The sequence below is a fragment of the Durotheca rogersii genome (assembly GCF_024521655.1).
Source record: "Durotheca rogersii strain YMJ 92031201 chromosome Unknown GGS23scaffold_5, whole genome shotgun sequence".
In the NCBI taxonomy this organism is placed as follows: Eukaryota; Fungi; Ascomycota; class Sordariomycetes; order Xylariales; family Xylariaceae; genus Durotheca; species Durotheca rogersii.
In genome coordinates this window covers 2,344,020-2,369,195 of record NW_026251236.1, presented here as the reverse complement: position 1 = coordinate 2,369,195, position 25,176 = coordinate 2,344,020, and the positions used below count along the sequence as shown (strand labels likewise).

Genomic DNA, 25,176 nt, shown 5'->3' with positions numbered 1-25,176 from the left:
TAGGAGGGGATGGGTTGGAGACATTGGAGGAAGGACACACACACACACACACACACACACACACACACACACACACACACACACAGAGAGAGCTAAGAAGCTCGACTTTTTATATTTTATTATATTAGACTGTGTGTGTCATGCTGGAATTGCTTTTGATCCCTCCAGCATTTGTGTCAGTGGTGACAACTCCACATGACTCACTTTAAAGCGATGTCAACGGTCATAAGCGCAAGCGAGACTCATCCCTGAGTGGTGCCCACCTGACTGGTATTGGGAATAGCTTCAAGCGAGCAAGGCTCTAACTAGGAGGGCTAGGAGGGGAGAAGGGAAGGAAACGAAAGTTAGAAGGGAAAGAAATTAGTTTTCGAGCAACATGAAAAACATTCACGCCTAGTTTTGCGTCCTGCCTGCCAGGCGGAGAGCTGCAGGATGGGATGCCATCGGTGGCACCTCGTACCAGACTTGCCTACTATGCAGGTAGGTGTCTATCTCCCTATCTGTCTTCCTCACCTACCCCCCTCATCCGGCTCCAGGTTTCCCCTCTCTCGCCTCGTCGTTAAGATGGATGCTATCTCTGCCAGGCTGGAATCGATTACACCCTCATGTCTAATCTGCCTAGATGTACGTACCCATATGCCCATCTCATCCGTATATAGAGACATGCAGAAACGTAGGTAGGCACATACCTTGCACTCACCCACCCAACCACCCATCTATTTGCTCATACATAGACATTATAGGTCGGTATATATATCCTCACACTACACGTACACACGGATCAAGAGTGGTATAGGTTGCTAGGGTGGGTTGGTTATTATGTGGCTGTCGGAAACGCGACAAGAGCTGTCCTGAATTGGCAATGGAGACGAGAATTCGGGGTCCTTTTTTTATTCCTTTTTTTTCTCACTTTCATAAGCTAGAGGTAGTAGTGGGGAGATAGGTCAGGTTGCGCTCCCCCTCAAGAGGTTGAGTTTGAATCATACCTACTAATCTAGGTATTTGATGGATGGCGGCTTCGAAGTGCCTGATGGATGTAGGCCTGAGGTATAACAATGCATTTAGAGGCTGATAAATAATAGACATACTTAAGCTTAAGTAGATACCTGGGTATCTGTAGATATACTATAGGTAATGCGTGTATATCAAGAGGTACATACCTAACTGGAGAGTACCTTACCTCTTGACATACCTATAGGAAGATACATACCTAGATACTTACTTATATACACATCGGTATCTAACCTAAGTGTGGGCGCGTAAGCACGTAATCGGTCACGTATAGCTACAGGGTAAGCCCTGCCTTAGCGAGGGTTAATCGGGATATAAAAGGCACGTAAAACGGCTCTAAAAGGCTACGTAAATAACTATAATTTAATTAATTATTTACCCGTTCCTTAGATAGCTATATAGTAGTACCTCATACGTTTCGTAAGCTTATTATTACGTTATTTTATTATTATCTAACTACTTACGTTACGGAGGTAATTAAGTAACGAAAGCTCCGATAAACGAACGGCCCGGGGTAATCGTATAACTACGATTAACGGTAGAAAGAGGTTATCGATAAATAAAACGATTAAATCGCGAGGATAGTTACGAGGATAGCTACGAAATCATAAGATAAGGCGGCCGAGGAAGGAACCGAATAAGAAACTACGTAAGATATCGCGTTAAAGGACCTCCGTAAGGAAATGCGTAGGGAGCTATAGGAGGGCTTACGTAAAACGACCGAATATATTAACTAACGTATAAATACCGTAAAGCATTTCCTTAGGGAGATAATAACTAAGCTAGAAATAATAAGCGAATAACGGTAAGGAAGCTATCGCTAACCCTAGTAAAACGTCGCCGACTTAATAGAAAAAGGCGACTTTACCGACGCTAACGAAGGTAAGGATAAACCTTATATTAAAGACCTAGAGATTCCGAGGAAATTAAATAAGTCGGCTATAGAGATTTAACGAATCTACGGTAAGGATTACCGTAGGAGCCGCGAGAATAGCCGCTACTATCGTACTTCGCGTTTAACCCGGCGTAAGAGTTATCGCCGCCGGGGCCGTAGCTTAAGTAACCCATTAGGAAGCTCCTCTAATAGTAATTCCGATTACGGTAGACGACGTAGCCGGAGGGTAAGGAATAGGAATAGGGATACCGCGTTTAAAAAGGACGGTAGGATTAACTAAAAGAAATTCGTCTTTAACCCCGATAAGGACGCCTATCTTAAGGGAATTTCGAACTAAAGCCTATATCGGAATATACTTATATTCTTTATAAAAAAAGCAGGGTATAAAGAAGGAATAGAACTCGACGAATAAGATAAAATATCCCTAGCGAGAGTAATCGCCGGGACCTACCGAGGTTAACCCTTATAGTTAGTAGCGGACGTACGCTTAGGTACGAAGATATTAAAGATATTCGATTAAACCTATGCCTTCATAAGAAAGGCTTATTAATAGGAGCTATAGGAGTAACTTATTAAGATAAAATACGACGGTAAGGACCCGGTAGAGTTTACGTTTAAATAATAACTAACCGTTCGTTAGTATATAGATACCGGCCTCGTAATCGGCGAAGAGTAATAAATTACGATATTCCTTAGCTATATATAAAATAAGGTAGCTAATTAAATTAAAATCGTAAATACTATAACTAGAACGAGACCTATAGACCTATTAGACGTATTTAATAACTTCTACGGGAAGTTCCGTAATAAGATTAATAAGTATAAAGGTAATAAAAGTAACGGCGATAATAATAACTAGGCTAATAACGCCTAAGGTAAGGAAAAGGGTAAGAAGAAAAAGCCTTCGTAGAACTAATAAGAAAAGCCCCTTTACTTTAACTATAAGAAGTATAAGTATAAGGCTAAGGACTACCCGAAACCGCTAAAGGAACGAAAGGGCAAGGGTAACGGTAGCGGTAATAATAACGGCGATAGCGTCCCCGGCGGATTAAGGGGCGGTTCGAAATAACCGTCGACGTAATATACTACGTACGTACCGTATACGCTACCTTAATTCGGTTATTACGATAATAAAGGCGGGGTATATCGAACGAGGATAGATACGGTAGAGCTTTCCAGGCTAGTAAGCGCCTATAACGAATTACGCCGTAAGAAGGACCCTAAATAGAAGCCTATTCTTATTAACCCCGGTAGTAACCTAACCATAGCTAACCCGCTAAAGGACGAACGGCCCGTAAAGCCTTTAAGAATTAACTACGGAGTAGGGGCTAACGCTTATAAGGATTACTTACTTTTCGATATAGGAGCTAACGTTTACGTTATAAACGATTTAAGAGATCTAGACCCGAGAACGGTAGTAACGTTACTACCGGGTTACGTTATTAATACGGAAGGAAGCCTTATAAACGTTACGAAGATAGGCAAGGCTACTTATTACCTTACCGGCGACGACGGGGGATATAACCGAACGTAATTAAATTATATATTATTTATTAGCTCCTTCTTAGTTAAGATCTTCTCGGGAAAGTTATTTTATCGTAACGAAAGCTAGCTAAATAAGAATAACATTATAAACCCTAACGGAACCGTTCTAACGACCTTAAACCCTAAGAAACGAGGTTTCTTATTATAGGAATATAAGAAAGAGGAGCCGAAACTTCTTCCCTTTAAACGGTACTAAGAGGACGCGCTAAGGTATTAACTCGGTAAGCTTAGCGAAATATTATAAGCGATACTAACATAACTAAACGATAATACCATAAAGTAGCTAATACTATAGTATCGCCGCCTTTATTACCCTAATACGGAAAGACTTATATAAATTATTAAAAGGTCGATAGGAATCGATTTAAACCTAGTACTTATAAAAACGGTACTTTATTACGCGTATAATCGGGTAAAGATTACTAGGATACCTTCGAAGGACCCTTAGGAGCGTACCTAAACCCCTAAGGAAATTACTTAGTACGACCTCGGAAAGTTATAGCCTCTATCGATCGAAAACTACCGTTATTTTATATTAATTATAAACGACGATAACCGAAATAAAGAATTTACCTAGTATAAGTTTAAGGGAAAGGCTTAATAAGTACTAATAACTTACCTTACCCGAGTTTATTAATTATTCGAGGTATTACCGAACGCCCTAGATAAAAGCCGGCGATAAATAAGAATATTATACCTTAACGGCGGCCGAAAGTTCGGCATAAGCGCTATCGAATAATTTTATAACGAAAGGGATATTACGTTAAATACCTTTACGCTAAATAACTAGTATTAAAACGGCGTAGCGGAGAGAAGTATATGCTTCTTATAAGACGATACTAGAGTAATCTACGTTTAGATAAAGATTCTTACTTACTTCTAGGACTACGTTCTCGTAGTAACGGCGTATACGATTAATAAAACTAGCGTTTCGTTCGCGAAGGAACTTACGTTATACGAGAGATTTATAAACGGCATAGAGCTAGGAAAGAATTATAAACCTAATAACGCGTATCTACGTATCGTCGGTAGCCGTTACATAGCCTATATCGATAAGAGTTATCGGGTAGTTTCCGAGAAAATAAAACTACGTAAAGCCCGCGCCGTTCTTATAGGTTACGAAGGGAAATATAACTACCTAGTCTAGCTCGTAAAAGGAGGTCGTTTTTTAAAGACGCCTTACGTTATCTTTTACGAAGAATTAAGAGACTCCGAAAGGGCTTTAGACCTAAGGAACGTCGTTAAGTCCTTACTTAAGTACGTTTAAAAACGGCTACGGCATCGGAAGAAAATCGCGGCGACTAGCGTTCGTAATAAGGATAATAATATCGTCGACGAGGACGTTATAAATAAGGATAAGGGCAGGATACGCCCCCGGAGAAGGCGCCCGAAGAAGAAATTACCCTAGATTTATATACTAGAGGTACTACTTAAGTTAAATAAGGTACGCTCCGCCTTAACGCTAAGCGGCTCGTAAAAGGGCGAGTTAAAGGAAGTATTTAAAGACGAATAAGATACGCCTAAAATCGCGTTTAAAATCGCGCCCCGAGAAAAGCTATATTATATTAATACGCTTATTACCGTACCGTAGGAATAAAGCCATAGGTAAATAGCACTAATAACGGCGGGCCTATTTAGGATAAACGAGAACGAACCGCTCTTTAAGGAAGCAATGAAAGAACTAAAGCGTAATCTTTAAACCTAGGCCGTTTTTAAAGAGATCCGAGAGAACTTAAAACGTAATACGTTTAAGTTTATATAACCGAGCGAGGTAGTTAACGGTTATTTTATCGACGCTAAATAGGTTTTAAAGAAAAAGTTCTTATTTAACGGAGATCTCGATAAGCTAAAGGTACGGATTTACGCCCGAGGATTTATATAGAGAAAAAATATCGATTATAACGAAACCAAGGCGATAACGGCGAGAGTAATATCGTAAAGAATATTAATAGCGTTAGCCGTTATTTATTAATAACATATCCTTTAGATCGACTTTATTACCGCCTACCTTAACGGGAAACTAAACGAAAGGATCTTTATAAAGTAATTCCTTATATTAAAGGAATATTTCGAGGCTTATGAAAAAGAGAAATAAACCTATAATTATAACGAATCGAAGATTATCGAGCTAATTAATCCGTTATATAGCTTAAAATAAGCTAAAGCCGCGTAGTAATAACGTATAAGAGGCATTTTAAAGAAATACGGCTACGTTTTATTAACCTTAAACGACGTTATTTATATAAGACCCGGAATAAGAAACGTAATCGCCTCGTATATAAACGATTTCCTATTATTCGGACCTAAAGAGGAACGACTTTATAAGCTCGCGAATATAATTAAAGAAAAGGTTAAGGTAATTAACCTAAGAAACGTTAATTAATTTCTCGGGGTCCGGATAAAACGATCGTTTTCTACGGGGGACGTCCGGCTCGATTAATAGTAATATACGGAAAAGGCTTTAAAGGAGCTTAACTACGGCGATACGAAGCTATACCCGTTACCGTATAACCTAAAGAATCGGAACGCGGTCGTACCGAGAGAGGCTAACGATAAAGCCGACCTACGAGAGGTTTAAAAGTATGCCTCGTTAGTAGGAAAAGCGAACTTTCCGGTATATATTACGAGGCTTAATATTAATTACGTAGCCTCGACTTAAGCGCGTTTTATAAATAACCCCTTATAGGAATATTAGACGGGAATTAAACGCGTAATACGATATCTTAAGGAAACGGTAAGCCGAGGGATCCGGTATCGGTAATTAAACGAGAATTACCCTTATAAAGAATATAACGAGATAGGTCTTTACGGCTACGTAAATTCGAACTACGCGGGAGATATATCTATAGCTAAGTTAACGAATAGTTACGTATTCTTTATAGCAGGAGCCCCGATCGTATAAATGTCGAAGCTTTAGTCGGTAGTCGCGCGAAGCTCGGGAAAGGCTAAGTATATAGCCTTATTAACGGCGGTAGCAAATGCCGCGTAAATACGTAATTTCCTTACGGAATTAAGCGTAATATCCGTAGGCCTTATTACCCTACGATGCGATAATACGACGGCGAATACGTAGGTAAAGGAAACCGCGATAAATAAATAAAAGCGGTATATCCGAAAGAACTATTATTACGTAAGGCAAGAAGTAAAAGAGGGATACGTTAAGCTAAGATACGTACCATTAGCTAAGAACGCGACTAATAAGCTTACGAAGCCCTTAGAGGCGAAGGAATACTAGAGGTTTATTAAGTTATTATATCTAAAGGACCCGTAATAGCCTTACTCCTTAAACGAAATAGGTATATAAATAAAGCGATAAGGAAGGAAAATACTACGGAATTAAGGCCTTACGTTATTTAAAAGCCTAACGATAGCTTTACTTAGGCTAAGAGGACGTATAGGCGCGTAAGTACGTAATCGGTTACGTATAGCTATAGGGTAAGCCCTGCCCTAGCGAGGGCTAATCGGGATATAAAAGGCACGTAAAACGGCTCTAAAAGGCTACGTAGATAACTATAATTTAATTAATTATTTACCCGTTCCTTAGATGGCCACACTAAGGTATATATACTAGGCAGGTATATGTATTTAATAAGTATCTAGGTACCTGTTAAGAGGTAACGCTTGTGGAAGGTAAGTAAAGTGTCTCTTCTTCACCTCACATGCCATGTGGGTTTACTATAACGGGTACCTGGAAATTGAGAGGTATATTTTAGGTACCTCCGCCAGGTACATGTGTAAGGCAGCACCTAAACTCTTGCTCTGTCAAGCTTGATCCGGCCTTATATCTACTTACCTCAGCTGCCCGTGCTTTCTTTTAGTACAGCTACTTACGTAAGTATGTACCTACCCGAGTACCTAATCTAACCTCCAGTACCTCTCAGCAGCACATGATGAATGCCTCACATAGTGCTATCCTGGAAGTACGGAAATGCTACATGCTAACCAGGTGCCCGTTGCCTGCGCAGCCTCGGTATCCTGGAAGTATCTACACAGTCCCAGCGCCGTGATGAAGGGAACAGGGTAGGTTTGTGGGGGTGTCGTCAACGCCCTGTCAATAACCCTCTGCTTCCACCTGCGCACCTGTTTCCGCCTTCACTCCTACTTCTGCTTCACCTCTTACTTCTTCTCTCTCCCGACCTGCCTATTCTTCTATGTTGGGTGCGTTCGCATCACCACTTCGTCCAAGTAGGCTCTGCCAGCTAAGGAGGTAGTCGCAAGGGTCCCTTTTTCCATTTCCATTTTTCTTCTCCTCTCTTCCCGACGGCCTCCCAGTGCAACCTGCCTCTCCAACTCGGAGAATCCTCGTTATGTAAACATCCACCTAATACCGCCCAGCAGTAGCAAGGCTCGACAACAAACACACTATTCCATCTTCTTTTTCCACTTCCCTTCACCCTGTCCACCCTCTTTATTTTCCTCTTCCCTTTCCGCTGTTCTGGCTGCCCTTGACGTAATACCTTCCACACCTGCCGCCGTTTCGCTCAGCCGCCTTATCTTCTGTACGCCAGCATACCCGTTGCCGCATCAGCCTACACCTTGTTCCTGTTCATGCCCTAGTCCCTCACGAGGATACATCATAGGACCACCTCGGGACACCAGGCTTATCTAGACCTGACGCCAAGTTCTCAATCTGTCTGGTCTCCCTCGTCGATATACTGTACCAACCCACCGACACGAACACGCACACGCCAACGCACCCACAACCGTATTGATTGCTGCCGAGGGCGGTTCATCTGGTCTGGGGCTTTTACCCACCTACCATCTCCTCCCATCGCCGACACCAACCAAAGATCATCATTTTCCATCGTCTCCGTGCCTGCTTGTAGCAATGGGGCCCTGTCTGTCGTGTTGCGGAGGTAACGGCCCTCCGTCCAGATGAGCACTCGAAAGTATGCTAAGGGCAAGCGCAGGCAAATCTCGAGATGGACTCTACGAGCCAGTCTTGGCTGATAGCGAACGAGAAGCTGTCGCAGACCTGCTACAATATCTTGAGAATGTGTGTTTTCTATCTCCCACCAACCTTCGCCCCATTTCGAGCTAACTATTTCTCAGCGCGGCGAGACCGACTTCTTCTCCGGCGAGCCCCTTCGAGCCCTGAGCACCCTCGTCTTCTCCGACAACATCGATCTGCAGCGGAGTGCCAGCCTGACATTTGCAGAGATCACCGAGCGAGGTATGTAGCCCCTCACCTACGTCTGAATACAGGAGTGCTGGATTACAAGGCAGACGAGACTATCTAGCTCACAATATGGTGTCTACTTGACGGTGAAGCTGTAGGCTAACTATGTCCCTTAGATGTCCGGGAAGTTGACCGTGATACTCTGGATCCCATCCTCTTCCTCCTACAGAGCCCTGATATCGAGGTCCAAAGGGCCGCCAGCGCCGCACTAGGAAACCTAGCTGTTAATAGTAAGCACAGCTCGTCTGGTCTGGCCCCGCTGGCTATCCATCTAACCAAGATGTTCAGCTGAAAACAAGGTTTTGATTGTCCAACTGGGTGGTTTGACACCCCTCATCCGCCAGATGCTCTCCCCGAACGTCGAGGTCCAATGCAATGCCGTGGGATGCATTACCAACCTAGCTACACACGAAGAGAATAAGGCAAAGATTGCCCGGTCCGGGGCACTGGGTCCGCTTACTCGACTGGCCAAATCAAGAGATATGAGGGTTCAGCGAAATGCGACTGGTGCTCTCCTTAATATGACACATTCTGGTATGGGATCTTCTGGCAGCTGGTTAGGCGAGGTCTGTTTAGTCTTACTAACGCGCCCGTGGTGCAGACGAAAACCGACAACAGCTTGTGAGCGCAGGTGCTATTCCTGTGCTTGTCCAACTCCTGTCGTCCCCTGATGTCGATGTCCAATACTATTGCACCACAGCGCTTAGCAACATCGCCGTTGACGCTAATAACCGACGGAAACTAGCAACCTCGGAAACGAAACTAGTCCAGTCACTGGTTAACTTAATGGACTCGTCATCTCCGAAGGTGCAATGCCAGGCCGCGCTGGCGCTTCGCAATCTAGCTTCGGACGATAAGTATCAGCTGGATATCGTCCGAGCGCAGGGCCTCAGCCCCCTTCTTCGGCTGCTTCAGTCTTCCTACTTACCACTCATACTGTCCGCTGTCGCCTGCATACGCAACATCTCGATCCACCCCTTGAACGAGTCTCCCATCATCGAGGCGGGGTTCTTGAAACCCCTGGTCGACCTCCTAGGATCGACGGATAATGAAGAAATACAATGCCATGCTATATCGACCCTGCGAAACCTAGCCGCCAGCTCCGATCGAAACAAGGGACTAGTCCTCGAAGCTGGCGCAGTCCAAAAGTGCAAGCAGCTCGTGCTGGATGTTCCGGTCACGGTCCAGTCGGAGATGACGGCTGCGATCGCGGTCCTGGCCCTGTCCGATCATCTCAAGACGGATTTGCTGAACTTGGGCGTATTTGACGTCCTGATCCCTCTGACACATTCGCCTAGTATCGAAGTCCAAGGCAACAGCGCCGCGGCCCTCGGCAATCTGTCTTCGAAAGGTGAGAGAGTCGCGCTCAGCTCTATTTCCCTGGCTACCCAGATGGCTAACATGATACAGTCGGCGACTACTCTATCTTCATCCAGGACTGGACGGAACCGAACGGAGGCATCCACGGCTACCTTACTAGGTTTTTGGCTAGCGGGGATGCAACCTTTCAGCACATCGCCATCTGGACGCTCCTGCAGCTATTGGAGTCGGAAGACAAGACGCTAATTTCGCATATCGGCAAGTCGGACACGATTGTGGAGTTGATCAAGCGGATCGCCAAGCGACAAATGGAGTCGGATGAGTTTGAGGATGATGACGAGGGCGAGGTTGTCAACCTGGCGCAACGGTGCCTAGAGCTGCTCGGCCAGAGCATGTCCAAGGCGCACATTGAGGGATGAGGTGACGATTCTACCCGGCGACGATTGTTAGTAGACCTTCCTCTCCACTTGGTCGTTAGTCGTTAGTATTGTTGGACTCCTTGATCCGACCGGCATTCACGCGGACATGGTTGGCTGTGGTGTTCTAGGCGTATCTATATAAGCAGGCATTCACGTATTTTCGTCGACAGAAAGGCTGCTTCGATATCTGTTTTTGTTACAGGGAGTGCTGCATATCCGCATTGGGCGGCTCAAATCGCGGGCGGGCGTACTGCAGATCGCATTTTTTTTTTCTTCGCTACGGGTCTTGCCGGCGCGGAAGGGGAGAGACAATTAATCTCATTTGTACGAGGCGGCTCGCCGTGTCGAGTCCAAAGGAAACGAAGAATGACTCGGCCCGATCCATTCGTCCTAGGCACGTTATGTCTCCGCAGTGTTAAGCTCCTCGCGCAGGATCGGCTGAGTTCTTGTAATTAGATTGTTCCGATTTGATGCAAAATATGATATCCCGCTTAATAGCCAAGGCAGTCCCAGGGAAAGGAACGTGCAGTTTTCGCCCGGTTGCTCTACTGCACGGACGACAGCGGCCAGGGATTTCCTGTATCATGTGGCCTTGCACCCACCCGCCCGCACCGTAGCACATACGCGTGCGATCCGTAGGAAGGCGGCGAGGTGAACGGCCAACACGCTAAATAAAATGTTCGGACCAGCGTATCAGGCCCAGCCGGATCACGTAGGGAGCGATGCAGCGGGAAGGGGCTCGAGGCCGGTTTCGAATCTTGAGAACCAGGCGGGCGGCCACCAGCCGTTGACGGATATCCGGGCGACCACCTTGCCTTTGATAAGGGCCATAGGCAAGGGCCCGAAGTCGCGACTGTCTTTGGACCAAGGCAGATTGTCGCCGACGACGTAACAGTGACCGTGGGGGACCTGCGCGTGCCGAGGGTTAGCTAGAAAGATATGCGCCGGGGTATGCTCCACAGCGGTTGTCTGCGCGCAGGCCAGCACAGCACAACTGGGTCGCTCTCCCCGGGCCGCTCGTTGCACCACGCACCTGTATCATCATGGGGTCGTCGACCTCGGCGGCGGCAGCGGCACCGGCCCTGAGGCCGGGCTCGTTGAGCAGGACGTAGTCGCCGGGGAGGCCGAGGACGCGCTTGACGCCGTCCTCGCCGGGGGAGCCGGGGGGCGCGGAGGCGGGCGGCGAGGGGATGGCGTAGACGACGCAGTCGCCGACGCGGACGCCGCGCCCGCGGCGGTGCGCCCGCGACGTCACGAACCACTCGCCCGTCCGAAAGGTGGGCAGCATCGACGGCCCCCACCCGTACCCGGGGCTCCACCCGTACGCGGCGACCAGGTGGCCCAGCGCCAGGCCCTTGGCCGCGTAGAGTAGCGCGCGAAAGGGGTGGCCCAGGACGGTGCCGGTCGAGGGCATGGTCAAGAGGGGAGGGAGGGGGTTGAACCGAGCGTGTGCGGGTGGGGGGCTATGAATATAGGCCAGGCGAAGAAGACATCAGCGGTCTGGCCATCTGAGTGTAGATCTGACAGTGGGCGATATGTGGCTTGTAGGTAAAAGTGACGCACGAGGTGACGAGGGCGAGGGCGAGGGCGAGGGCGAAGGTGAGGGCGAGAATGAGAGTGACTGAAGGTGAAGGTGAGAACGACGAGGCACGAGGTACCTACGAGGTACAAGGTAACGTAATGCTCGGCATCTGAAGCCCCGACTTTCCACTCACAGCATGTGATTGGCCGGAAAGCTCCAGCTGCCATCACCCCTCCACCAGGTACCGAACTGCTAAGCAGATACGCAGTTTATCTCGACAAAACGAAGGAAAAAAAAATTATCTAAAGCTGCCACTGAAAAGCGGGCAATATCTATCCCCCTCTAAAAATTCACACCTATCGATTCAACCAACGACAACGTCGCGCCGGCGCTGCCCTACCCCTTTCACTGGGCCGCATTGCCATTCTCGATGAGGGAGAGCAAAGACATCCAACCTATACCCGCCAGCTAGCCAGCCAGCCAGCCATCGCCGCCCCACGACCAGTGCAATCCACCCACCAGCAGCGAGACCGAGCGCCCGCCATGGCGTCGCCCCGCTGCCTCTCGACGTGCGCGCTGCGCCGAGCGCTCGTCTCGGACTTCCCCGGACGGCGCGGCCTGGCTCTGACACCGCGGCCGGCCGACACGTGCTACCATCAGCTGCGGCCGGCGCGGACGCTGCACTCGGGCGCGCGGCCGCTGCTCGCGCGGCGCGTGCCGCCGCCGGCTGCGCCCCTGGCGCCGCGCGCCCGGCCGCTCTCCGCCACCGCCGCCCTGCGCCGCCTCGACTACAAGGGCCGCCTGACCAACCAGAACATACCGTACCGGTACGTGCGCATCGCGACGCCCCCGCCCGAAAGCCAGCTGCAGCCGGTGGAGCTCAAGGAGGCCGTGCTCCGGCGGCTGGACTTGCGCACGTACACGCTCGTGATGGTGGCGCCGCCGCCGGCGCCGCCGCCGGCCGCCAAGGGCGAGGGCGAGGGCGAGGGCGAGGGCGAGGGAGAGCGAGAGGGGCGAGAGGGGGGCGAGAGGGAGAGCGAGAGGGAGAGCGAGAGGGGGGGCGAGAGTGGGGGCGAGAGTGGGGGCGAGAGGGAGAGCGAGAGGGAGAGCGAGAGTGGGGGCGAGAGGGAGAGCGGGAGTGGGGGCGAGAGGGAGAGCGGGAGTGGGGGCGAGAGGGAGAGCGGGAGGGAGGACGAGAGGGAGAGCGAGAGGGAGGACGAGAGGGAGAGCGAGAGGGAGGACGAGAGGGCGCAGAGGTGGAGAAGCCCCAGCTGCCGCTGCGCACGCTGGCGGAGGAGAACGCGGAGGTGCGGCGGTTCCTGCGCGGGGAGATCGACGGGCTGGACCCGGGGCTGGTGGCGCAGGCGGCGATCTGCCGGATCCTGGACAACGCGGGGCTGGTGGCGGCGCAGCAGGCGGCGAAGGCGGAGGCGCGGCGGGCGGCGGTGAACCGCAAGGAGCTGGAGATGTCGTGGTCGATCGCGCAGCACGACCTGGGCCACAAGCTGCGGCGGGTGCGGCAGTTCCTGTACAAGGGCCTGCGGCTCGAGGTGCTGATCGCGCGCAAGCGCGGCGTCCGCACCCCCGTCGACCCCCAGGTCGCCGCCGCCCTCGTCGCCCAGATCCGCGACGCCGCCCTCGCCGTCGACGGCGCCTCCGAGCACCGCCGCATGGAGGGCACCCTCGGCGGCTTCGCCCGCCTCTTCTTCGCCGGCACCCCCAAGAAGCTCCGCATCGAGCAGAAGAAGGCCCGGAGGAAGGCGGGCCAAGACCTGCCCGACGACGAGGCCCCGCCCGCGGACGCCCAGGGAGAGGAGCCTGGCCCCGGCGAGGGAGGGGAGGACCAAGGCCCAGGCTCGGGGGGGGCGGTAGAGGGGGAGGAGACCCCTGGGAAGGAGGAGAAAGGGCGAGAATGATGATGGGTTCCGGCTCGGACCGTTGGCTCTCGTCTCGCAATAGGCCAGCGAAGGCTGTATCTTGAACAGGGGCAACGGGGGGGATGTATTCATGTAGTCCGATAGATTCTGAGCTGCGGCTACTCTAGAGAACCCCCGGGGCGGAATTGTACGAGTACTACACACAGCATAATCAAGGGTGCTTTCATATCCGCTCACCAGCTGAGACATGATGAGATCATGCTCTGATGGCATTATATTTTTCAGCTTTATGAGTGTTAAGATATTAAGTATATACAAAAATGTATTGCTTTCAAAGCGGGTAAATAATATATAGGCATGTGCCTATATGGATATAGCTCCCCCGGAACGCCGCCGATACCATGCTCGTGCCGCCCACGTTCCCTATATAAACGTGTTATCCTCGTACCAGGTGTGCCTTTTTTTCTTTTAAATCGCCTGGCATAGTCCTGCAGGGTATCCTCATTTCGTCGTCAACGATGTCGAGTCTCACTTCCTTTCCCTCGCGCCCGCTTGGCTTCCCTAGTCTAGCATCACGAAGACGCACGCGCCGATGATGGTGAACACGATCGCGCTCGTCAGGAAGCCGGCGGCGACCTTCTCTCCCGTCGAGATCTCCGGCACGGAGGGCATCTTGTCCTCGATCCGCCGCCCGGCGTTTACGTTTCCGAGGGATGTGCCTCCCGTGTCGGCCGTGACGGGGGGCGCCGTCTGCTTCTTGACTAGCGTGTACTGTATCGCGGACAGGGCGCTCATCTGCTGGCCGACGCCCACGAGGCCGTCGAATTTGTCCTTCTCCGTCCACTTAAACCCACACGCCGTGCCGGGCTTGCCCCGGAATTCCGACGCCGGCGGCGAGCCGGAGCATTGCTGCGCCGCCGCTGCCGCCGACGACCCGAGTAGCGGCATTAGGATGTCGAAGGTGGACGGCGCCATCTGCGCCGCCGAGGCCATCCACCGCATCAGATAGCCCTTGAAACTCTGCTGGTCGATATCGCAGAAGTTGAAGCCCTCGCACGGACGTTCGACCACGATCCCATCGTCGAAGAAGTATTCGCGCGACCTCTTGGCTAGGCCCTCTACCCGTTGTTTCCAGGTGCTGTTTCCTCCCGTGAAATTCTGCATGACGGCCGCGCCCTGCAGGAATATACCAGCGTTGTAGGTCCACTGCGCACGGTTGATGTCGGCGCAGTTCTTCAACGCGCCGGCCCCGTCGTAGACGTTGTAGTCCTCGTCGATGTACCCGATATCCTCCATCCAGTCCCAGACTTTCTCGGCCCAGTTCGCGTAGGTCTGGTTGCCCGTATATCTCGCCAGCCGAGAGGCGATGTTGAAAAAGCAGCCGTTGGAAATGCTGTTCTTGTAGTCAAATCCGTTGTTGAACGCGAACACCTGCCAACGCAGCCCGCCACCACAATCCTCCGTGTCCCATCGACCCGCATACTCGTTGAAGACGGCCTGCACCAGCGCCAGCCACTGCGGCTCGTCCTCCGGCGGGTTCGGGAAGTTGTTCTCGGCGGCAGACATGGCTGCCATGGCCCAGAACCCTTGGTCGTCGTTGCCCATCGCTCTTGTCTGGTTCCGGGGCATGAAATCGCGGTCCTCGCCCGTTTGATGCAGCATAGCTTGCGTTGTTATCGCATTATATGTGTCGTCTCCCGTGTAGAACCAATAGTCGATCAGCGTCCCAAACATGGCTCCCGCTTCCCACCCTAACGCCGATATTAGTGACGAGCGCGCCGAGGGGGAGAAGATTGGGTCACGTACAGAAGTATGGGTCAGGCAAGTTACCCGGGACATCGCCCGTGTTGTTTCCTGTGTAATATTTCACCAACCCGAAAGCAACCGTGCTGGCTGCGTCCTTTATAGATCCTTGTTGTTTGTTAGCCTCGACTGTCCAAATACCGGCCCTTGAGGTGCTCATACTGTCATCGTTAAAGTCGACTGTGATAGCTCCCGTTACACCTGCCAGCAGGCTCACGATGCCTGCAGCTTGAAATATCGGACGCATTATTAGAGTGAATGTGATGCCGTGGAGGAAAGGAATTCGATGGGCCTCGACTCGCGAAAGCGTCGGTCTTCGAATCAAAAGGAATACGATATATCGGTTCAGGACAAGGACATGTCCTCGGGTTTCGCTGTGAGCCGCGAGAAACGAAGGGTCGAGATTAGAGCTCCGGGATGGACGAACGACGACAATATTACCGCCGCTCTTACGTGTACCGACTCAAGCAATGGAAATATCAAGCAGGTCTCCAGGACGACGTTTAGTACAAAGGAGAGCTCGACCAGGAGTGAGAATTGGAGATAGGAAAGAGGAAAGAAGAGGTAAGGAGAGGTCGCGCGGCGAAACTAAACTAAACGAAACAAAACGAAATGAAAGAAGCCTCGATCAAGAAGCAATGGCGAAGGAGATGAAGAAAAGAGATGGTTGAAGAGGTGAAAAGACACATCCACACACACACATCCGAGATCGAACACAAGCTCCCTAGGGGGTGATGAAGCGTGGCATAGCCCATCCCGCAGCAACGGCAGGGTACCACCCCATCTCGGCGCGGACTCACATAACGCATACGCACACGCATACCAATGTAACTTGCCAAACAGCGCAACTGGGCATCTACAGGACAAGGGGTTGGTCAATCGCATCTTTGGCCATCGCGGCTGACCTTGTGCGCGGCCAACCCTGGCCCGGGAGGCCAAGAGGCGCAAAAAACAGAACGAATTTGAGATGGTGGCTCTCGGCAGAGGCACGGAAGCGACAGAGTGGAGGGGCTCCGACCCTGCTTCATGACACAAGAATAGTGTCTTCCTTACTACGGTGCTACGTCGTGCGTGATAGCCAACCTGGGCGGCGGCGGCGGCGGCGGCGCCAGCATGGCAATGAGGGAGCTCTCCATTCTTCGCCCGTGAGGCTGTGCTTGGGTAATCGGCGCGCTGAAACGGTTCGAGTTCGATCCTGGCGGAGCTCCCGTCTCGAAAGGGGACGTGTGGGATGCGTACAGGATGGGGCGGACTAGGGAGGGGGGCAGGGGGGGGGTCAGATCTCTCTCGCCCTTCTTACTCATAAAGAGCCGAGGGAGAAAGAGGATTGAAGAATCGCGCCCCAATCCTGCTTTGCTGGCTGGCCATCTTCGTAGGTCGCGGAGGTAGGCAATGTGGCACGAGAGAGAGAGAGGTTTGAGTGTAGGTAGGTATATTCTCTGCGGATATGGCCTCGAGTGATGAATCCCTCTACGGACGGGCAGGTGCATGAATAACCATAATGCTAGTAGTGCTAGACAGCGACGAGGCGCGAGGCGGGCATAATAGCCTAGACTCCAAGAAGAGGACGACGTCGGAATAAAAGGCGTGCAGAGACGAGAAAAGGTTGGCAGGGGATGGATGAGGAAGATCCGGTGGGGAAGACGGGGGAGTCGACCCCTGTCATAAAGAGCTTGACTGCCTCCCAAAGGTCCAAAAAGGAGCGGTTACGTTGTAAGCAGAGCCAGGCTTATTTCTGACCTCAGCGTCCAATAGGTACCTACACCTACCTACCTTAGGTACCTTCCGGGGACGCAGTGGGAGTTAGGGGCATCGCTTCAGGTGCCTACCTACCTAAGGTAGGAAGTACGTAAGTGTAGGTGCATCTAACCCCTGGTAGCGTCCATTGGCATCCTAAGTAAATATAGGTATGATATAGGTATGAATGTCCAGCAACATTACAGGTAGATCAGTACCTATCTACCCAAACTTGACCTGCTCCAGAAATTGTCTATCCAAATACTATGGCACATGGGGATGGGGATCGTCGGGCGCAACCAAGATCGGATCGCCGGGAATTAAGAGGCATCTTAAGACACCGTCCGTCCACTTGACATCAGCGTGGCTATACTTACCTATGTGGCCCCCCTCCTCCCCGTCGCATGTGGTGGTAGCAGGAACAGCCCGTTCACGGAGGGACCTGAGTCGTATCTGTGTCGAATAAGGGTAGACGCGCGGAACTTCCCGCATTGGTTCGTCCCATGGACAAATACCTAGGTAACATAGGTTCGTCCGAACCCAAGCACCTATATACACAGGTGTGTGGAAGCATGGCAGCATGGCAGCATGGCAGAGATAGGTCCTCAAGGCAAGCACCCGGCCGAGATGGCCTCGGCCTGATTCCAGTTAGCGGCCGACCACTGGCCTGCACCTGAAGAAAGGAATCGCTCGTCTGGAGGGTTGGCAGGAGAGCCATCTAGGTAGGTAGGTAATACCTAATACGCAGTAGGTAGGTGGCCGATCCAGAATCCACCCGGACCCAAGTTGGAGACATGTCGCCTTAGAAGCTTCGTCTACCTACCTACCTCTCTCGGAACCGCCTAGGCTGCCGCTCCCTGTATTCTGACAGCCCGCACGTACTTAGACAGGACCGTACGGGATGTATCTGCTTACTTCCAGGACACTCGAGTCACGTTAGCCACCTGTAGGAGCTGCTCCATCAGAGGCTGCAGAATGGCCGCCGCATCTAGCCCGGAACGGCGGCAGCAGGTCTACACATTGCAGGAGCAGGACCACAGAGCCAGGCGGTTTCAAACGCCCTTATCGAGATTCGTGTATCAGGTGCGACGAGTTGCCATTTACTCGGTTCGGCAACTAGCTCATGCTTCCGTGTGAGACACGCACTAGATAATTCTTCTCTATCAATTTCCACCCGTCGTCTACTGCCACTAGGCCGATGAGCCGAGTGGAATAAAAAAATGAAATAACTTTTAGGGGTGGTATCGTATACATAAGACACAGGCATTTGTGACCTCTAAGGCATCGCTATCGTCATCGCCTACTAAGGGACAAGGGGAGTCCAATCCTTCGTATCGCTATTATGCCCACGTATCCGCAAACAACGGCCACGGCCGCGAGATATGGGCTTTCCTTTATCCTTTCGCATCGGAAAGTTTAAGCCTTCCGCTTCTTAGCCGGAGGCACGGCATTGCTGCCCTTGGGCTTCTCTTCATCGTCGTCGTTGTCGTCGTCAGCCATCTCTTCATCATCCTCATCGTCTCCGTCCTCAAAGTCCACGTCACTATAGTCGGCTTCCTGAGCGTTCGCTTCAGGTATACCGTGTTAGCACTCTCCTGCTAGGCTATGTGAGTCGGCGGATAGCGCGAGATAAAACTTACTAAAGTACTTGAGGGCGTTCGGCCAGAGGTCCTCGCTGATGGCGAGAGCGAGTTCATCGCCGTCGGGGAAGACCTCGAGGGCCAGAGGGTCGTCATCCTCGTCCTCGTCGCCTTCGTCAGCCCCCTGTGGCTCGTTCTTGGGTTCCGGGACCTTGCCGGCGGCTCTGTCGGCACGCTTCTTTCGGTCCTCTTCCGTCGCGAGACGGCTCTCCTCCGCGGACACGTCGAGGCCCCGGTATCCAAACCAACCGAAGAAGGAAACGGCACCGATACCGGTGGCTTCGATCTTCTCCTTCAGCGCCTTCTCGTCGGGCGTGTAGTCTGCCTCCTTCTTGATCTTGGTGCTGTCGCGGTTGGCCCGCTTCTTGTCCTGCTCCCAGATCTTCACAACGAGGTCCAGCATGCCGTGAGTCAGGTCCTTGCCCTCCTTCCACTTGATGGGGACGGGCTCGCTGACAAGGCCGGCCTCGACATCCTTGGAAAGGCGATACCAGAACTTCTTCTCGAGGACCTTGTCTTCGAACCACTCGTTCTCGGCAAACTCCATCTTGATGGCCACGCTGCGGGGGTCGCCCTTGCCGCCATCGATCTCGAAGTGAGATACCGAGATAGAGGTGAGGGAAGATAGGAGCACGGCGGAGTCGGCGGGGTGGATGTACTGGTCAATGTCGGGCGGCGCCTGCTCCAAGACTAAGGGCCAGAAGTTGGGGATCTTGGCGACCAGCGTCGCCCTCTTTTCATAAAGCTTCTTGGTCAGGGCAACTTGCTGGCGAACTGACGGGCTCGTCAGCACCCACGTCTCGCTGCCCACAAGCCACCTTGCCCGCGCTAGGCTAGCATGGTAGAGTGGCACACATCGGTAGCATCTACCACATCTACGCGCCATCGAAGGTAGGTAGGCACTCACTGATTTCCGCCTCGACGTCCTCGAATTCCCTCTCGAGCTCCACGAGCTCTTCGTACATAGCCGTGGCTACCTCGGATTTATCGAGATTGTCCGTCATTGCGGCGGTGTTATTGTTCGAAGGCCGGCTCCTGGCCCGTAACGATGTCTGAGAGGCGAGGGGCCAACACAGCAGCAACCTGACGTATTGTGAGCCAACGTCTAGTAAAAATTGAGGTTGAGTAGGACAGCTGAGACCTCCGATATTTGTATGCGAGGATAGAGAATCTGGGATCGAGAAATGTAATCTGATTGGCAAGAAAAAAAAAATCTTTATCGACCAGACCGTGTGCCGTCATTGGCTCCCCGGCTACCAGCCTTGGCAAGCAGGCAGGAGGTAGCAAACGACAACGCTAGGGAGCGGGTGGAAGTCGTCTGTAGTTGTTACGGACAGCAGCGATAAGCCGCGGATCGTGAGTTGCGCATACCTACCTCTTACCTCTGGCCTATCCCACTGCAGGTAGGTTGGCTAGGAGGTCCAGGTAGCAGGTACCTCACCTGTAGTCCGTGAGGGGTCCGTCTGCTACTATTCTTTCTACTCATAGCCGCTGTGGGGTCAGGCGTATATCGTGTACTGTGTACTGTATCAGGTTGGTACTTTAGGTAGGGCGTCGGAACCGTCTGTGGAAGTACCTAGAGGTAGGTACCTACATAACCCGTTACGTTGAGCCTGCTGATAGGATAATTATCGATTCGATTGTGCTTTCCCTCTCTGCTTTTTTTCAAGGTTGACCCCAATAAGCAGACGGAAAGCGGGCCAATGCAGGTCGCAGCTTGCACCAGCGAACCAGAGAAACCGAAGAAAACGCACGAGAAAAAAAAAAAAGGGACGCGGGGCAGGTCCGGATGCGCGGCGCAGGTACGGGGGCTGGTTCCCCCACTTTCCGCTTTCACAATTACCTAGCTCAAACTGTCAGGCGGGCGCAGGCGGCAGAAAATACCTAATTATTGCTCTTTTTGATTATCGATTCCTTTATCGGATTCCAGAACCGTCATCCATCTCTACGCAGCAGCAGTGATACGAGAACCGATAGCGCTTCGGCGGCGTGCAGCGTACCTACCTGCCTACTATTCCCTTTCCCTAGACCAGCAGAGATAAGAGCAGAGGAAGGGCCGAGAAGATGAACGGCTTGCCCGGAGCTGGAGCGGGCCCCGCCGCCCCGAATGGGTCCTCGCAATACGACCCCAACGACCCGAACATCAAGAGAGTTCGTCCGCGCCTATCTTCCGGGCCCGCCCGACGCTGGCGTGGAGGCCGACCGATTGCTGACCGCCTGCCGACTAGTTGAACGCGATGATGGAGTCCTGCTTCGGCAAAGCCGCCATCTCCGGCGTCATGGGCTTCGGCATGGGCGGTCTATTTGGCATGTTCATGGCGTCCGTGCGTGAACCCCCCCCCTCACCCCCTTTCTCTCCTATCCCATCTCTCTATCACCCCTACTTACTACTTACTAACCCCTCCTGCCCGTCTACCCCACCCTATAGATGGCCTACGACACACCCTTCCACACCCCGGTGCCGGGCGCGCCACCCGGCACGCCCGGCGCCGCGCCGCAGGCGATCACGTCGCTGCCGCTGCGGCAGCAGCTCAAGATCGGGTTCAAGGACATGGGGTCGCGGTCGTACAGCACGGCGAAGAACTTCGGGCTCGTCGGGCTCATGTTCGCCGGCATCGAGTGCGGCATCGAGGGCTACCGCGCCCGCAACGACATGTTCAACGGCGCCGCCGCCGGCTGCCTCACCGGCGGCATCCTCGCTCGCAACGGCGGCCCCGCCGCCGTCGCCGGTGGCTGCGCCGCCTTCGCCGCCTTCAGCGCCGCCATCGACGCCTGGCTGCGCCAGCCGAGGGACGATTAGACAGCGAGAGGAGGGCCCCTGGTGGCAAACCAAGAGAGGCGGGGCGGCGTTGTACGAGTACGGAATATTCCTTTCCTGCGGACTCGAAGCGGGTCACCTCACCCCCTTCGCTTTTCTATATGGCTAGCATTGGGTCGGTAGGCTGCATAGCATCACGGCGTTACGGATTTCCACGAATCTATAGACGAGAGGGCGGGAAGAGGTCAAAGTACGGGGGCACACACATTCTCCGCTTAGGACACGAACTTTGGATGGTTTGGAGGTATGTGTATGAGTACATACTTCCGTAGACGGCACTGGGCAAAGGGAGATGAGTTTGCTGGAAGAAATGCTGAAGCTGTACACATATCGATACGGTTGCCATCGACGCGACGTCAGATTCGATTAGATGTTCTCGGACTGCTCGAAACCGTGCGGCTCACGACGGGGGCAAAAGCACATGTGGGTTAATACACGGCTCGATAGGGAGATAAACATTCGCCGAACAAGTCCCGAGCGACGCCAGAAAAAAACCCCCCCCAAGCCCTGTGGGCATCATCATCGCGTCGCTGAGCAATTAATTCTATTCTTCATCCAGTATTGGTAGTCGTGTAGCAGTAGACAATGAGCTACTTGTTATCCTCATGTCCATCCGTCGATCTCGTTCCGTCGGGCCCCCACGACGCTCGTAAAAAGTCATTCCGTCCCGCCCGTCCCTCTCGTCCAGTCCCTCCCGTCCAGTCCCTCCCGTCCAGTCCCGTGCATACAAAAATCCGCAACTACGCCACAACGTCGTATCTCCTAGTAAGTACGCTGTACCGCGACCGAGATCCAACTCGCGGGACTAGACAGACACTCGACTACCTAGCCATATCTTCTCTCAGTCCGCGCTTGGCCTACTCGGTGGCGGCGCTAATTAGGTGCGCTCGGGGAAGGGGGTTATTATACTAGGTCACTATACAAGTGGGCCGTCGACTGGCCGTAGTAAGAAACCTGAGAGGTATTTTTTTTTTGGTCTGCGTGATGCTTCCTCCTCCTTTTCCCTCTCGTCGAGCTCCTCCCTTCAGACTCCAGAAAGGGGCCACAGCGGTAAGAAGCACGTTTAGGCGCGCTGGTATACCTCGAATGCGCCCAACTCCCAGAACGCGTCGGTGAAGGCCTGCGGGTTGTTGGCCACGAAGTCGGTGCAGTTGCTCGGGCCTGGAAAGTCGTTGCCCCTTCGGTTAGTACTGCTGCGGTCTATCTCCGCCTGCTTCACTATACCCAGGGGAAGCGGAAAGGGGGAGGGGAGACGGAGGGGGAGCGAAAGAAAAAAGAACTCACAGCCGCTCTGGCTGTACACCGACCCGGCGTACTGCCCACATAGGTCGATGTTGACGATGATGCTCTGGTTGCGGAAATACGCGCCGACGTCGCAGTTCGTGTTGGGGAAGTCGGCCGAGGCGGAGCCCCAGGCGCTGGGGTCGGGGCGGCGTGCGGCGATATCGGCGGGGATGCTGTCGCGGGGGAACTGCCAAATGCGGATGCCCTCGGCGCGCCACTCTACTGCGGCGACGCCGCCGCCGCCAGCGTTGAACGCGGTGCCATAGCTGTCGACGGGCCCGCGCACGCCACAGCCCGCGTTGTTGTCAGTAGCGTTGTGGCAGTCTGTGGCAAGAGACTCGCCCGTCATGATGCGTCGCGCATCCACCGTGCAGCCGGCCGTCGTGTGCAGCGTCATCTGGTTCCCCGTGTCCGCACGGTTGACCGCCTCGAGTACATCGATCTCGCCGTTGTCCGGCCAGTGAACCGGGTCTGCGAGCCACAGCGCCGGCCACGTCCCACACCCGAACGGCGTGTGTCGAACGTCGAACACGAAGAGCCCCGTGTCATACTGCCTCTTTGATTCCAACCGTACCGAGAATCGCCCCGTCGATGCGTCCGGCTCCGATCCCGGCCCCACGCTCGTGTCAACCCGTAGGATTGCCGCGTCGGCGCTCGCGTACGTGAGGTTCTGCACGGTTAGGATAAAAAGGACGTCAGTGCTGGGACTGCATGCGTTGCAGATGCGTTGCGGGAGGGGGAGCCACCGGGGGATGCCGCCGCACGTACCAGTTGCGTCGCCTGTTCGCGCGGGACGTAGTGGACGAACCCTTGCGCGGGGTCGTAGCCGACGAAGTAATTAAACTGGTCGAAAAAGGTAGTCCCGGAATCTAGGAAGAAGGAAGGTCAGTGTCAACCCGGGATATGAAGACGAAGATTATTATAGCATGTTGCGACGGCACTGCTGGTAGCAACTGGGCAGGTGGGTAGATAGGTGGAACCCGAGAGGACTCACATTCGTCAGCCAGTGCGTAATCGATCCTATAATAATCCGGATAACGATTCCTCTTGGCGACCTCGATCGGGGTCACAACGGCGACGATGATGATAGCGACGAGGACACCGACGACTATAGCCCACGTTCTCTTCCGCCAGTACCTCGGATTCCACCAGGGCCCGTCGGCTCCATCGGAAGCCATGTTAATATCGTCTCCCGACAACTTCAAGTGGTGGTACGGTGATGGGTGGGTTACGAAGTTGACTGGACCGTTCGCGTCCCTGACTTCGAAGGTAGTAGCCGGCCCAGCCTTGGGCAGGGCGGCCGTGTCCTCCCAGCCCATATTTATATCTATGATAGGTGCTACAGGGCTCGGCGTTGATATGTTCGTCAAGCCAAGGGTCCCGGCGAGACCTGGCTGCAAGCGGACTAGCTGGGGCGAGGGCGGACTAACTGCTGTGCCTCAGGATCGCTTTTACGTCCGAAATGCGGTCGTGCAGATAGGGCTGCAGAGTGGTTCCGATGGGTCGTGTGTGATGAGAACGATGATATACTACCAGAGTAGAAGACTACTGGTATCGCGTATAAGCGAGGGGACCTGCCCAGGGATACCAGACCAATCAGCTGCGCGGTTGGATTTCACGCAGTCTGTTGCCTAGAATGATGGTAGCATTGGTGGTCCTAGAAAGTTGCACGGAGGAGGACCCGATGTTGCTGCTGTTGTCGAGAGGCGGAGGGTAGATAATAGAGGAGAAGTTGACACTATCTTTACGTACACGCAGCGGCTTCGAACCTTGCTTTCGGCGTCAACGAAAAAAAAAACCCGAGAGCCGATAAGTATTCACACAGTTACGTATAAATACGAGGGCGGGCAGGTAGAGCACCTGGGCTTATGCTAATAAGGGAGGAAAAGTGAAGAGAAAAGGAAAGGAAAAGGAAAAGAGAAAAGCCGACGACATTCCCATAATATCCCGCCATTAGCCAGCCGACGGAAAGGCAGGCGCAGAGAGAGAGAGGAATAGAGAGATAGAGAGAGCTGACGCGTTGTGAGTTCCACGTTAGGCCCGTTCCAGTGCCGAACGGGTGGTGGCAGTGATGCTGGTCTCGCTCGTACGGTGCTCACGACAGGAGACGATGCCCACGGCATTCC

General features: G+C 52.7%; 6 protein-coding genes across 6 annotated transcripts; 2 read left to right on the top strand and 4 right to left on the bottom strand.

Moving 5' to 3' along the window:
• The first annotated feature begins 7,751 nt into the window (after positions 1 to 7,751).
• On the top strand, positions 7,752 to 10,707 carry GGS23DRAFT_434057 (vacuolar protein 8). Its single transcript, XM_051513878.1, has 7 exons — positions 7,752 to 8,307; positions 8,362 to 8,447; positions 8,504 to 8,624; positions 8,759 to 8,860; positions 8,919 to 9,164; positions 9,232 to 9,981; positions 10,041 to 10,707. Exons 1-7 carry the CDS (start codon positions 8,280 to 8,282, stop codon positions 10,367 to 10,369), a joined length of 1,662 nt encoding a protein of 553 aa, XP_051374295.1. The 5' UTR covers positions 7,752 to 8,279; the 3' UTR covers positions 10,370 to 10,707.
• Positions 10,708 to 11,077: 370 nt separating this feature from the next.
• Positions 11,078 to 11,783, bottom strand: GGS23DRAFT_595101 (LexA/Signal peptidase; the record flags this gene model as incomplete). The annotated part of the gene is made up of 2 exons (XM_051518261.1): positions 11,078 to 11,278; positions 11,403 to 11,783. The coding sequence occupies 2 exons, from the start codon at positions 11,781 to 11,783 to the stop codon at positions 11,078 to 11,080; spliced, it is 582 nt and encodes a 193-aa protein (XP_051374294.1).
• Positions 11,784 to 14,185: 2,402 nt separating this feature from the next.
• GGS23DRAFT_434011 (glycoside hydrolase family 76 protein) lies at positions 14,186 to 16,061 on the bottom strand. Its single transcript, XM_051513877.1, has 3 exons — positions 15,734 to 16,061; positions 15,575 to 15,679; positions 14,186 to 15,519 (listed from the first exon to the last, which is right to left on the bottom strand). The coding sequence occupies exons 1-3, from the start codon at positions 15,816 to 15,818 to the stop codon at positions 14,330 to 14,332; spliced, it is 1,380 nt and encodes a 459-aa protein (XP_051374293.1). The 5' UTR covers positions 15,819 to 16,061; the 3' UTR covers positions 14,186 to 14,329.
• Positions 16,062 to 18,328: 2,267 nt separating this feature from the next.
• GGS23DRAFT_559899 (nucleosome assembly protein-domain-containing protein) lies at positions 18,329 to 20,768 on the bottom strand. Its single transcript, XM_051515847.1, has 5 exons — positions 20,543 to 20,768; positions 20,090 to 20,465; positions 19,856 to 20,031; positions 18,949 to 19,722; positions 18,329 to 18,876 (listed from the first exon to the last, which is right to left on the bottom strand). Exons 2-5 carry the CDS (start codon positions 20,188 to 20,190, stop codon positions 18,725 to 18,727), a joined length of 1,203 nt encoding a protein of 400 aa, XP_051374292.1. The 5' UTR covers positions 20,191 to 20,465; positions 20,543 to 20,768; the 3' UTR covers positions 18,329 to 18,724.
• Positions 20,769 to 20,854: 86 nt separating this feature from the next.
• Positions 20,855 to 22,486, top strand: GGS23DRAFT_559893 (mitochondrial import inner membrane translocase, subunit Tim17/22). The gene is made up of 3 exons (XM_051515846.1): positions 20,855 to 21,099; positions 21,177 to 21,272; positions 21,377 to 22,486. The coding sequence occupies exons 1-3, from the start codon at positions 21,013 to 21,015 to the stop codon at positions 21,746 to 21,748; spliced, it is 555 nt and encodes a 184-aa protein (XP_051374291.1). The 5' UTR covers positions 20,855 to 21,012; the 3' UTR covers positions 21,749 to 22,486.
• Positions 22,434 to 24,757, bottom strand: GGS23DRAFT_433857 (glycoside hydrolase family 16 protein). Its single transcript, XM_051513876.1, has 4 exons — positions 24,045 to 24,757; positions 23,819 to 23,919; positions 23,051 to 23,720; positions 22,434 to 22,927 (listed from the first exon to the last, which is right to left on the bottom strand). Exons 1-4 carry the CDS (start codon positions 24,367 to 24,369, stop codon positions 22,830 to 22,832), a joined length of 1,194 nt encoding a protein of 397 aa, XP_051374290.1. The 5' UTR covers positions 24,370 to 24,757; the 3' UTR covers positions 22,434 to 22,829.
• Between the last annotated feature and the right edge of the window lie 419 nt (positions 24,758 to 25,176).